Below are 13,870 nucleotides of genomic sequence, written 5' to 3' on the forward strand. Positions count from 1 at the left end.
TGCGTGCAACGCTGAGCTAAAGGTTACATGCTAATAGTGGCATTTAATTAGGGAGGCGGCAAGAAGTTAGATCAGAGGTGGCCATTCCAGTCCGTCAGAAGGAAGGAAGGAAGGAAGGTTGCTTAATCCATCACTGACAGGCGTCCATTTTGCCCATGGACGACAAAAAAAAAGACAAAAAACTAGGTTTTCATCAATCAACAGGGTCAAGTACGGATGGAGCACTCAATGTGTCAGAGATGAAAACATGCCCCGCTTGTCTCGTGCGTTCATTATATTTCACAGGTTTGTTTGAATAGACTAGATTGGTGTGCACCAAAGAGAGAATCCTGTTTTTTTATTTTAACACTGTCCCTGAACTTTTAATACTGCTGGAGACAAACGTGCACTTGGAGGTTGACACGCGGTAAGCAGCAGCAGCCGCCTCGAGTAAGTAGGCCACAATGCTGCGTCATTATCAGGCTTGATGTATAATGAAGAGGTATTTAAAAAAAAAAGCACACCAAATAAACATCTTGAACCTCTGGAGATGTTTTTCATGACATACCTTCAGCTACTTCATTAAGCCGACACCTCAAGAATCATCATCCTAATACGCAAGTGCTGAGCCCACAGCGCACACATTTGACATGACGAAACACGTGGCCTTTGTATTAATCCCATCATGCACACACGCAAACATTACTGGCAGTAAATGTCGCTTTTATCCGCGGCCTGATATGATCTTGGTTATTCAAATGATGAGAGCACATCCAGTCAACAGTATGTCTGCTGGGTATTATGCTCATGATTTCGTTTCAGGCCGAGCCTACCAAAGGTTAGGAGTGAGTGAGTGAATGCACGCACGCACGCATGCACGCACGCACGCCTGTCTTGGTCTGAGCTTGAAGCATGGAGAATCCCATTCTAACATCATATCATTTCTGGAATGTAATATTTGATAGCTACAGCGCAAGCAATTGACAAGCAACCTGATAGCAATTGCAGCTTGATCATTTGGAGCATGAAAAACAACTGAGCGTAAACAGCATTAATAAAGCAAGCAGGAACGCAAATGAACATTTGGGCTTCTTCCATCTCAGCTATTTCATAATCTTGGCAGGCTCGTCATTCATTTATCCGCTGGCCGCCTGTGCTTTTGGCGGCCACGGAGTGGGCGAGCGAGCGAGCGAGCGAGCGAGAGCTGCCAAACACGTTGATTTGACATATCGCAGTTGAGCAGAGAGGAGGCTGTACTTTCCCAGCTCACATTTGAGCGTCATGTAAACACCGCACACACTCATGAATGCTTTTGGAATCTTGCACTGTTATCTTGATGTTCTTCAATAAAAGCAAATGAGCTTCATGCACAAACTTGTTGTTTTACCTGGTAACAAACTCAATTCATTGGCACATTCAACCATTCCTAGACTTTAGCATCAGCTATCACACTTATAACCGCAAAATCACAAATGCATTCACAATTTCACACACAAAAATAAATGATCAATGTTGAAAAATACAGGTAATACAACAGGAGAAAATTAAAAGCATTATTTTAGTGTCACTTTCACTACAGATGTGCACTGTTGTGAAAATTGCACATCTGAAACACATCTCATGTGAAAAAACAACATCAATTTATCAAAGCAAACAACAACAAAATGTTTCAAAGAAATGATGCAGAGGACCTATTTTTATGACTGTGACCCGAGAACAAAAACAGCGAATGGGCATGTTTTTCTAGAACAAACAACTCTCTGCCATATCATGTGATTCACTTTTTAAAAGTTGTAAAAAATGACAATTTCCACTATTTTTTAATAAGAGCCATTCCGTTTTTTTAAAGCTTTTTGTTCATTCTTGTATTGGGTGTTTGAAAAGTCCATCTGGTTGTCACAATTAAATTTGACAAAAACGTCAAGAAAATACATGACGCATGCAGTTTTAGGTCAATTAAAATGAACAAGGGCGTTTGGCTGTTTCCGGTTCCATCTGTTACCGACTTCACACATTCGGCATTATGTTAATAGCTGTGCGGCTGAGGAGACTTTATTTCAATTAAACTGTGTTATCTTGGTCCCTGACCTTTTCCCAAAATAACGACGTATCTGACTGCCTGTCTGAGGTCCATCGGATCAAGTTTTTCACTTTGGAAATGGTAACATCCCTGCTGAGGTTGAACACTCTTGAATGTCACAAAATGCAGGCAAGCGCTACAGAGGGCGAGCGAGAGAGAGAGAGAGAGAGACAGGGAGAGATGCTTAACATGGCAGAAAGAAAAATTACAGTACTACATTCATGATAAAAAAAAATAGATGACATCAGTTAGTTGAATCCCTCAAACAGCAAGTCAGAGAAAAATAATGTCGCCAAAGATATTAAATGTTAGACAAGAGTGAAAGTAGAGTGAACATAACGTTTGCTGCATTGGTGGAAAAACAAAAAAAATGTTCTGTTGAAGTACTGCTTACTTTTTGTAAAACGTGCATTGCTAGCAAGTAAACAACCACACACACACACACACACACACACACACACACACACACACACACACACACACACACACACACACACACACGGTACACGCACCGTACATGCACCGGTGACATAGTGCACTGGTTTCCATGGCAGCAGGGGGATGAGAGTCCATTTTCAAAGCTAAAGAAATTTGCATGATCAGCACAATGGTTCTAAAGTGTCGACTCTCATTTCACATACATGGCCGCGCACAGCTTCCCCCTCATTTTTCAAAAAATGCCATGTTCACTCTTGTAAAGGCAGGAAAGTACACAAAGTAGTGCATGTTGAAGAAATAACCATCTGGATTAGAGATTGTAAAATCAAATTGCACATGAAATTAATTGAGTGGTTGATTTGCCTCCAAAGAAGAGACCAACCTGAAAAACACGTCCCTCCCTATTCTTTGACTGATAAAAAAAAAAAAAAATTAAAGCGGTTCATCCGCAAGTTTACTAAGCGGACATTTCCTCAAGGCAAAGCAACCATTCTGGAGAGATGGACAGAGAAAATATCACCGCTCCAGCCACAGCTGTGACTCACACAGACCATAAAAATAGATCTATAGAAAAGTAAGTCCAAGCGTTTCCTCCCTCCCTCCCTCCCTCCCTCCCTCAGCCAGCACTTTACTAGCACACAGTCGGTCGGTGGGAGGAATGCTGGATCAGAGACTTGCAAGCCTTTTCACCTTGAAGGATATCCAAGGAAGTATTCTGACAAAAAGGCCTGGCTATTTTGGGGCCAGTGCTGTCACGTGCGTGAGCATCACTCTTTGGCATTTACGGCTGGTGCATGGTGCCTCCCTTTTCCTCTCATGTGTTTGGGCCAAATCTCCCTAAACAAATTCACACATCAACAAAGGTTCTATTTTTACACAAGGAAACAGCAGGCCCCATTCTTATGCTCAGTGCAAGTCGAGCCCAAAGCGCCGTCAGTGGAGATTTCTTTCTTTCTTTTTGTATTTTCCCAGACAGGTAGAAATGGGCCAAATAGGGCGGCGTGCGCCGCGATGGGATACGACGGGACCGAGTCCCGTCCGATCGCAGTCAAAGCTCTCCTTTGCATTCAAATCAGGGCGCTTGGAGCGCACGCCATGCACAAATCGCACAAATGTACCGTCATGCAGGTACGCTGCAAGATCTCCACTTGCGGATTTGAGAGAGATGAAAGCAAGAAGAATCATCCCTATTACGTAAGTGTTTCACATTTGAATTCAATAGGAACTGTGTCCTTAACATGCTGCACTTCATCCAATGAGATGACAAACGGATCTTGAAAGTGAAAAATGAAGTGTGTGTGTGTGAGTGAGTGAGTGAGTGAGTGAGTGAGTGAGTGAGTGAGTGAGTGAGTGAGTGAGTGAGTGAGTGAGTGAGTGAGTGAGTGAGTGAGTGAGTGTGCGAGCGAGCGAGCGTGTGCAATACATGTGTGGTGTGTTTACAATGAGATCAAGAGAATGCTTGGCAGGGGATCAGCCTTGTTCAGGCCCAGCCGGGATCCCACATGTAAAACACTCGTGCGCTGTGTGCCAGGAGAACAACACAATAGTGCGCAAAAAGACAACATCGGTTACACAACCAGGGAGTGGGCAGCAGCTACGTAGTATGTTGGGGACAACTACGTAGTATATTTGACTTGAGCCGAGCAGCACTGTCCAAGGAACAAGTCTCTCTTCTCTTCTCTTCTCTGCTAGACTAGTCTTACCTGGTTCGGTGCAGTTTTTGTCAAGCTCCGAGAAGAGCTTCGACTGGTTGTCATAGAAGTCTTGCAGAAGGTGACGACTCTCCCACCTCGGCTCTTCCGGTCTGACGGCGCTTGAAACGTGGTGTGCTGAGAGAGTCGGAATGGGATAAAACAGAGAGGAAGATGTGAGTGAGTGCTGATCATGACAGAGACCCGAAAACTCAGCTTTTATGAATAAATAAATAAATAAATTGCCAACTTCGGCAAACAAACATACGTATTTCAGGGCTGAACAAGTGTCTTTTCCGCAAAAGAAAGCCCATGTACGACTTTTGGCGCACATCAATCTCATTTGAGAGCCAGAGTTGAAGGTCCAGTGTTAATTGACATTCTATGGATATTTGCTAAGCCTTCCGTTTGCCACAGAACAAAGAGAGATGACATATGCACCCTCCTGCAGGAACGCTGGCTGATATGGAGGCATGGCGAGCGAGCTCCATTCCAGTTCATTCATGTAGGTCACTGCATTCGCAAGCAGCCCTCTTCCAATCCATCTCCTCTCTCACCATGCAACAGGCCTCAGCATAGGCAGACTTTCCATAAATAGAAGCAGTCTACACTAAATTTATCAGAACATGATAGATTTTGCAAGCAGATTGGAGAACAGAATGTGCACAAGGCTGTAGAGGGCAGCTACGGCACAATTTCTTGGAGATGGATTTCAAGCGCTACCATCCCACCGGGCTGCACAATTCTCTCATATTTTTCCTGGCTTCCAGTCCCCCTTGGATTGTTGGTGTTCTGACGTACAACGCTGACAAAACTGTAAGAATGAAGAGGGTCAGCAAAAAATGCTTTGGAAGGTTTTGGCTCTCGGTGAAAAAGCAGGTTGCATTGGTCCTTATTTGGGGCAAAATCACAAGTCACAGCAAGCGTACAGTGCTCGTTGTATTGTGTACGGTTCTACAGAGAGAACCCCAGGGTGCAATCTGCCAAGCTGCATCAGTGCTAGGCCGCCCTTGCTTTTCCACAGGCTTAATGTCCTCTTACTACTTACTATATGTCCTTTTTGGTAGACGCGGTGTCCATATGACATAAACATAAGACTACAATATGACAAGGTCAAAGCAATCTATTTTCATAATAACGCTATCACCCGCAAGAGAGCCGGTCCGCTTTCGCTTTGCTGCGGAACGAAATTATGACTGGGATTGCACATGAGTGGATTAAATAGGTGGAAAAAAAATGGACAATTACATTTTGACCTTGCAGTAGACTGCAACAGAAGATGACTGAAGCAGAAGAGCATGGAACGTCCTCCATACTAACAGTATCCATGAGGTAAGTCATTGATTTGAAGAGGTCTGAACCGAGCCACAAGAAGGAATAAAATTGCAAATCCTAATCTTCACGCCAAACACACCCTTTCAGATCAATCAGGCTTTTTTGTGATGATAAATTAGCAGTGAAGCAAGACAAAAGAGAGCCTCTGTCCACAGACCTCATTGTTGGCCTTTACTAATGATACCATTACAAATGTGAACTGAAATACACACTGGAATACGCGCGTGTTTAATTTGATGGATCTCCTCGTACCTGCGCAAGTCTTCCAGCCTCTGGATCTAGGCCAACTATGCAGTGCATTCTTATCAGATGAGCGTTATATAAAGAAAAAAAGAAAATGCTTGTGGGAAATCATTAGCATCAAGAGATATGCATGCTTGCTTGCTTGTCCACATATTTCTCCCAATAGCAAACACATTCCTATCCTCGCCGCTTGATGTGTCCTATATTGTCCAGAGTCCGACGGGTATAGGTCCAAGTCGACCCCATAACGTCAAATAACACGGCCGCCCATCGCTCCTCAATGTCGTCCCTAATTAGCTCCTTCATCTTCATTAGCGTTCTTTGACAGATGTGTTCATGCATGAAAGAATATGGCTAGGTACGTATACAGAGATGCTTTCCATTCCTTACATGCATGTCAGGTATTTTTCTTCTTCTTCCTTTTTCCGGGCTCAGGTATGGCAGATGCATGTACGTATCGTTGAGCTTTGTGTCCAACATCATGAGCGGTCCATTTACATTTTGTGAGTATCTTGAAACATTGTGCTCGCTCCGTCCGTGTCCCAAGAGAGAAGAAGAATCAGGCCACGTTGGTGTGGAGCAAAAGAGGTAGCATGTGATTAAGCATCTGGAAGGTGAGCATTATTTCCTAAAAAGGTCTATTTGATCATTTTGCTCCGGTTGGATTATAGAGGTGATCAAACAAATCCTAAATAAAATGCTCATACTCTGATGTCTGAACCTTGACAATGATCTTGTTTTCAATCCAACGTGTTGTGCTTTTGACACACACCGTTTCACAATGTGTCTTTTGGAATATAATAATCTTCCCAAAACATGACTTATTTCCTATTCTGGTCTCAAGGAGGAGTTGATGGAAAATGATATGATGACATAGATTGTTTTCCTTAAGTGTGTATGCATCTAAAAATGAATGTTTTTTAAATGAATCTAAACTAAATCAACAATGAAGCTGCCATTCTGTGACTTGGCCGTAACAATCATTTTATTGACAAAGGTGCTACCCTCTATCTTTCAACCCATTACTCAATGAAGATAAAGAAAACCAACGAATTAGGTTAGCCGTGAACTCGGCAGCTCAAGTACCTCAAATAAAAAAAAAAAACGAAACATAATAATAGATAATACTGAAATGCCACTTGCCAGTTGACAAGTGAGCGCAATCAATGACCATCTGAATGTGAATTTACACAGCAAGCCTTCATGTCAGGTCACAGCTTATGTCCATCAGTCTTTGTCATTTCATTTGATGATGTGCCAAATTCAACAGCTCAGTGTGACGTTTCACACGTATGATGTGAAGCAAAGGTCAACGAGTCGTCCCTCGGTGCACAGGTTCTACCAATTTGCACTTTGCTTTTCTTCAAGTTAAGTTGGTGGAAACCCACTGCCACGAATGCCATTTCTTGCAACAAAAACAACAAAAGGGGCGAGCGAGCGAGCGAGCGAGCTCCAGGTCTTTCCTGCTCCCCCCGATATCAAAAAGGGCGATGCAACTTGAAACTGAGAAGGAAGTCTATTTCCGGATCCATCACTGGTATGATTGTAAAATGCAAAATAGATCAAAGGCTCATCCATACAATGTGTTCCACCAGACAGTAAAGCAGTCAATGATGATGCAAATTCCCCAAACTCGGACTAGCAGTGAATTCAGGCCGAATGTATTTTAACATTGGCCTTGCCATGCAATTTACTGTGTGTTGCGTCATCTTTGATCATTTCCATCACTCCAAAGCTCTGTTTTGGTGCTCCAGCGCACACACACATTAGAATTCATGTTTTCTGCTGCTTGCCTTGCTTGACATTGGTGTTGGACTTTGAAATGAAAATAGAGACACCCACATGGCCACCCAGTCACCAAAGAGTTATGATTCATCAGATTGGCATGATTAAAAAGCTTAATAGAAATGAGTAGCACTGTGATTGTTTTCGTTGTTCAGGTGAGGTGCACGAAAAGGCTCTGCAGGCTAATCGCTCATGGAGAGAGAGAGAGAGAGAGAGAGAGCGAGAGAGCGAGAGAGAGAGAGAGAGAGAGAGAGCGAGAGAGAGCTCTGTGTCTCTGTCTGCGACCTGACACTACTTTTATACAATTATTTATTAAGAGATGAAATACATTGGTATATGATGATATTTTTGCCTCTGATTTAGAATGAAAATGACGACTCAGGAGATGGATACAAATTTCAACACAGTATGGGAATTCACTGATTGTGTTTCTATCAAATAGGAATTGACTGCCACTATTTTCCCCACTCACCAGCACACACGTCACAAACGCTAGGCTAAGCTGATGACGTGGAGGAACAATCAACAATAGGTACTTGACAGAAGTAGTCCTTTCTGCAGCTATGCTAAAATGCTGACAGCCAAATTGGTGGAAAAAGCGGCTACAGGTCTTTCATCAGAAATAAAGAAGGCAATCGTAGGCACGATGACATGGACCGTCTTTATCATGGGAACCGCTCACTGATGATGATGATGACATCGCCCTCACATGCCTTGGAAAAGAAAGGACACCTGTTTATTGACTACAGCTCAGAGTTCAACAGAGCCATGCCAGAATGGCTCAGACTAACAGCCACCTCTGCAACGGGGTGCTGCACACACACTCCACAAAATCACATTTGGCATCCAAACATCAGGCACAAGGACAGTCTGTGTGTGTGTGCGCGCTCAGCCCTCAATCTGGAAACACCAATCTCATCAGGTTTTCTCATGACATGACATGACATTCATTGGCCGGATCACCGATGAGAAAAAGAGACGGAAATGAGGTTGCTCAGCTGGTGTCACTTTAAATGCTGTAAAGACAAAAGAGATGATTATTGAAGCGGAGGAAAGAACAGCTTGCCCCCACCGCCTCTCATCACTCGACTCAGGTGGAGAGAGTCAAAACCTTCAAACTCCTCAAATATTCAGATTGCTTATGTCCCACTGCAGCTTCTTTTTCAGTGGGACCAGTCAAAGACAATTAGTGTCAATGAAAAGCAATGTGCTAGGTGCCTCCTGCAGTGTTGATATTCAAGGACACAAGTGTTCTAAGCTCACCCACACAGTGGCGTGGCGTGGCGTGGCGTGCCGTGCCGTGCAGTACAATGAAGAAAAAAGGCTTTGAGTGACTCACACCTGCAGCTATTTGGACCAAGGTAATGGTTGGCACTTATTGGGAAGTTTTTTTTTTTCTTTTTCAAACACCCATTTACTATATTGCTCATCCTCACTCAGCCTTTCCCAGGTGACTTCAGGTGAAAGTCGGTGTGTATCCTGGACAGCTCGCCAGTCAATCGCAGGACGTGTACGTACGTACATACATATGTACGACATTCTTGGCTGTAACATTAGAAAGGTATGTAGGTAGGATGGTGGTCACCATCAGGTACACCCGAAGGATGTGCCAAAGACAGCCGTCATCGCACCCTTGGACCTTTTCCATTTCCTGCGCCGCCACGGACGCCGTGCTGATCGTTAAGCCGTCATTTTTTTTTCGCCATGGCAAATGCGAAGGAGCGACCTACACGTCTCCGGCCGCTGTCGGAATGATTCAGCGAGCAGGGCCTCATTGTCAACAGAGCCAAGTGCCAGTTCAGTCTGTCAGCAATTACCTTTCTCCGCCATCATGTCACGCCACAGGGAGTCATCCCACCTGAGCGGATGCCGTCACCACTTTTCCACGCCACTCCATTGTAAAATCTCTGCAGTTGTGCTTGAATGATGATTTTTATTTTTATAACAACGTCATTCCCCACACAGCTCACATAAGGCGGCACTTGGAAAAAAGGGCCCAAGGATGAAATGGGGATGGAGGAAGCGTTGGACTCTTGTAGCGCACTCGTCCTCCCCAGGCTCCCTCACAATAGAGGCATCAGACCACGCATTGTGTGAGTACCGGGGAGGTGGGACCTGGCAATCACTGGCTTTCTTTTTTTTACAATGAGAGGAAGCACAGCAAGTGCTGGGTTCAAAATTGGACCGACCCTAGAAGTTGGGTCTCCCGTGGGTCATAGTGTGTCTCCGCTCAGCCCCCGATGAGGACATCCAGACCTCTTCTGCAGAGCTAGTTTACGCTCAGCCCCACGGTTTGCCGTCTCTCATCAGGCCGCGTCCTTGGGGCTTTTTGTCCCCATTGTGACATCCCAGAGTCCAATGTGCCCGCAGACCTACTGTTAGCCAAGTAGGCCTAGGACCCTGCTGCAGGGCCCTTCTGAGAGCTTTGCGGTGGACATTAGCATGGCACGATGGAGCGCCTCAAGCCCAGCTTTGGATCTGGACCCACACCTGAGCCCTCGCCTGCTCCATTTGAGAAAGTCTCACAGTAAGAAAGAAAGAAAGAAAAAAAAGCGTGATTTAAGATACTGATCATAGGTCAGAGCCCTCTTAATTGTAATCCCATCAAATCATGAGGCTTGTGCAAGACTGCTTAATAGTAAGACATATTTGTTCACCTTGCCTGTCTCAGGCAATTTAGCGCACTGAAATCCCACCTCCCTGTGTTTCTGTCTATTCCTTCTACATCTCCTTGATCCTACTGTTTCTTATTTCATAGCCTGAGCTGTCCCCACATGCTCCCTCCCATTCCTCTTCTCAGCACGCACTGCACTCTTGTCTGTTTTCCTTTTTGTCCAATTTTGTTCCTCTGCTCTGAGTCCCAAGGCTTTGTCAGTACAAAGTGCTCCCTCCATCTGTGTCCCCCCACTCGCCCCCCCCCCCAACCCATCCTCCTAGCAAACACAAAGGACGAGACCCAACAACCAAAGGTCTGAGTTATGTAATATGGTAATGGACACACTAATGCTCATACCAAGAAAGCGTCAATGGCATGTTTATACCATGAGCCTTTATTTGTCTTTGCCATTTGTCACAGATGGATGAAAAGGGTCTTCAGCTTGAGCAGCAAAGTTCAGCGAGCATTAAAACCTGGAGATAATAGCAGCTCATATGGCTGATCCCTCCTTCATATACAGCGTTTGTCATTTGTGTCTGTGGCATTTACCTTTTTTTTTTTGAGTGGGTGAAATACAACCGAGAAATGGATTTATGGACATGCCACATACATTATCTGGGAATTACAGTTGCGACTTAACCATCAAACTTCCTGTTTTTCTAACAGACTTGCTCCACATGTACACCCCGGACAGGTCATCAATCAATTCCAGACATAGGTATAACCATTCACACTTCTAATAATAATAATTGGACCATTATGCATGTTTTTGAAATGAAAGCTGGAGAGATGAGAAATGCCATACAGGGAGGGATTGGGACAGTATGGCCCGCACACAAATGCAAGTTGCAGCGTTGGGAGCCTGCCGTTCCAGCCACACGCACCACCGTGCTGCTTGTCAGAATTAGTCACGTATTAATAAATGCATGCAGCAATAATTTATGGAATTCAATTTCACATTCAGTTACTGTTTGAGTGTCACTGCGCGTTTAACCTTTACCTTCAATGCTTCAAATGAATGAGCAGAAAATACTGGTTTTAAAACGGTAGACCTCCTTAATGCGGTCCAAAACGTGCACAATAAAAACATTTATATATACATATATATATGTTCAGCATGCATTTTTTCCGGCTTCTTCTGTTATGTATGGGTGGGCAAAAAAAATCCATTCTTTGCTCCTAAATGTCAATTATTGATTATTAGGTGACATAAAAGTGCAAGTGCAGCGTGGAGCAATTAAGCGATAGGTCCGTGTCATTATTTTATGATCTATTTTTTATACTTGGTTGCAAATTTGCCTTGGCCCATTAAGGTTGGCCACCATGTGTCACTTGCATGATTTTGTTACGCCTGATGCTCTTCCCACCCATTTTTCATCACTAACCGATAATTGAACTGGCACGGTCTGCATGAAAGGATGCAGCAAGCAGCACTACACTACTTTTGTTTTTTTTGTTTTTTTACACAAGGCAAACTTGTAGACGCTATTGCGCTATTTGCTAAGTACAGACTTGAGTTCTTGCGCAACAATAGTCAAGGCTCAACATGTCTGAAAGTAGAGCATGTCAGCCACTTCTGACTTTGCCATTTGTAGCAACGAATGAAGTGAAATTGTACTCAATTTTCTTGACATACCAACTAAGATATCAAATATTTAATGTCTGCCTGCCTGCCTAAATTGTTAGATTTCATTTTAAAACTGCAGTCTGCAAATATGAGTTGTTGTTTTTTAAATGAACAACTTTTTGTGCTCTCTTTCCAGCAAAACAATGCGGGGAAAAAATGCTGGCAAATGAGCTCTTGACAGTTGTGTTGGCTTGTTGTTCATAGAGATCCTCACCATATGTCCTGCGACAATGCTTTGCATAATAATAATAATAATAATAACAATAACAATAATAATAATAATAATAATAATAATAATAATAATAATAATAATAATAATAATAATTCATTTTAGTCTCATATGTAGCTTAGTCTAAAATTGACAGACACATTCTATATTGATCTCAATCAAAGGGAATACAATTTGAGTTTCTGCAATCCAATTGAGATAAAGGCAAACATTCGAGCAACCAACCTCATTGCTAAGTGCACGCTTGACATTTGACATTGAACTTTGCGCGTTTCTCACCTTCCTTGTGTGCCACCACATTGTTGAGGCCAACAACGAGTCCCAGCACAATCCCCATGAAGCACATCTGCAGGGCGAACAAGTCCTTTCGCTTCCTCCGCCTGCCTTTACTCCTCCTCCGCCGGCTCAGCATCACACCTACTCCCACGGTTGACTCAGGCATCGTTGCTTCTCCCACCACGCGGGCCATGGCGCTCCGCTCCGCTCCGTTGGTTGAGCGTTCCGGCAGGTCGCCCGCCCGCCGGCTGGCTGGCTGGCTGGTGCACGGAGGAGGACGCACGACTCTGGGCTGCAGGGAGGAAGACGGACACCGAGTCACGGCCAGCGAATGGGAAGGATGGATGCTCGCTCGCTCTCACTTACTGGAGTGGAGCTGCCAGATGTGAGCGCCTTGTCGATGCACTCGCCAAACAAATTGAATGCGTCCCTGCTGCTATATCCGGTATAGACCTTCAGAATAAAAGGCCAAACGACGCATGTCACCTTTTGGCCACAATTTGGCCTACAATGCACTTGGTGAGGCGTGCACCTGGCTGCCTACCAGGGGCACAATAAAACAAACATATCCGTATCCAAGACTTGCCTACTTTGGGTTGTGAAAAATAAGCAGAATCTTTTTTTCCCATCAGAGTTGCCGTCTCCTATTCCAGTGGTCTGCAACCACCGGTCGGCGGCCCAGTATCAGTCTGCGGAGCACACACGCTTAAGAGATTATTTTTTTAAAAAACACACATAAACACATAGATGGCATGGTGAGGCTCTGGCGAGCATATCCGCCTCACAGTTCAAAAGTGCAGGGTTCGATTCCAGCCCCAGCCTCCTTGTGTGTATTTTGCACGTTCTCCTCGTTCTTGCTTGCGCGGGTTTCGCTTTTCCTCTTCGCTACTTCATTCGGTTCAAAGGGCTGAATTTCTTGGCCTCTCTGCACTTGAGACATCTGAAGGACCCTTTTATTTTTAAATAGAAAACGCTATCTGGGCAATGAGCAGAAGAAGAAAGGGAGAGGTCGATGTTTCAAGCACTTGGGACTTGTCATGGTCAGTGAAATTGAGCTGTCACAATTGATCTGCAGCTGCAGTGTAGTGCAGCACCAAACAACATCAGGTCTCATGTGAGAAGCCTTTGCACTAATCCTGTTTTCTCCTGTCCTTGCAGAGGTGCATAATGCTGAAGGCAGAAGACACTCTTGCACACTCACTCACTCACTCACACACAGCTGGACATAGACCAGGTGCACACTCTCAACAAATGTTCAGTGAGGCCCACAATGAATATCACAGGGCATATGAAATAATGCACTTTTAAAATTCAATTTGGCCAATCGTTCATTCAAATGTCTGACCTCAAAATAGCAAGAGCCACTCATTTTAGGTTGCCACCATCTTTCTGCTTGTCATTTGTGATGACATTTTCCTTCCACCGCTGCTGAAGAAATTCCAAATGAACATGCAACCAACTCAATTGGCTGCATTCTATAGTTCACCACTGGGTCGCAAGTGTATTTCACACACTGTACCTTGAAGGTACC

At 44.2% G+C, this 13,870-nt stretch overlaps 1 protein-coding gene across 1 annotated transcript in view; it reads right to left on the reverse strand.

Annotated features, from left to right (window-relative positions):
• LOC148392776 (sodium/potassium/calcium exchanger 3-like) overlaps positions 1-12,780 on the reverse strand; it is a 25,117-nt gene extending 12,337 nt beyond the window's left edge. The window contains exons 1-3 of the mRNA XM_088385339.1: positions 12,706-12,780; positions 12,343-12,631; positions 4,201-4,326 (exon numbers count right to left, since the gene is read on the reverse strand). Of these exons, the coding sequence (XP_088241465.1) occupies positions 4,201-4,326; positions 12,343-12,532 (316 nt within the window). The 5' untranslated portion in view covers positions 12,533-12,631; positions 12,706-12,780. The remainder of the gene's footprint in view (positions 1-4,200; positions 4,327-12,342; positions 12,632-12,705) is intronic.
• Positions 12,781-13,870: the final 1,090 nt, after the last annotated feature.

Source organism: Syngnathus floridae, chromosome 9 (assembly GCF_059516105.1).
Source record: "Syngnathus floridae isolate MCC-2025c chromosome 9, RoL_Sflo_1.0, whole genome shotgun sequence".
NCBI classification, from domain to species: Eukaryota; Metazoa; Chordata; class Actinopteri; order Syngnathiformes; family Syngnathidae; genus Syngnathus; species Syngnathus floridae.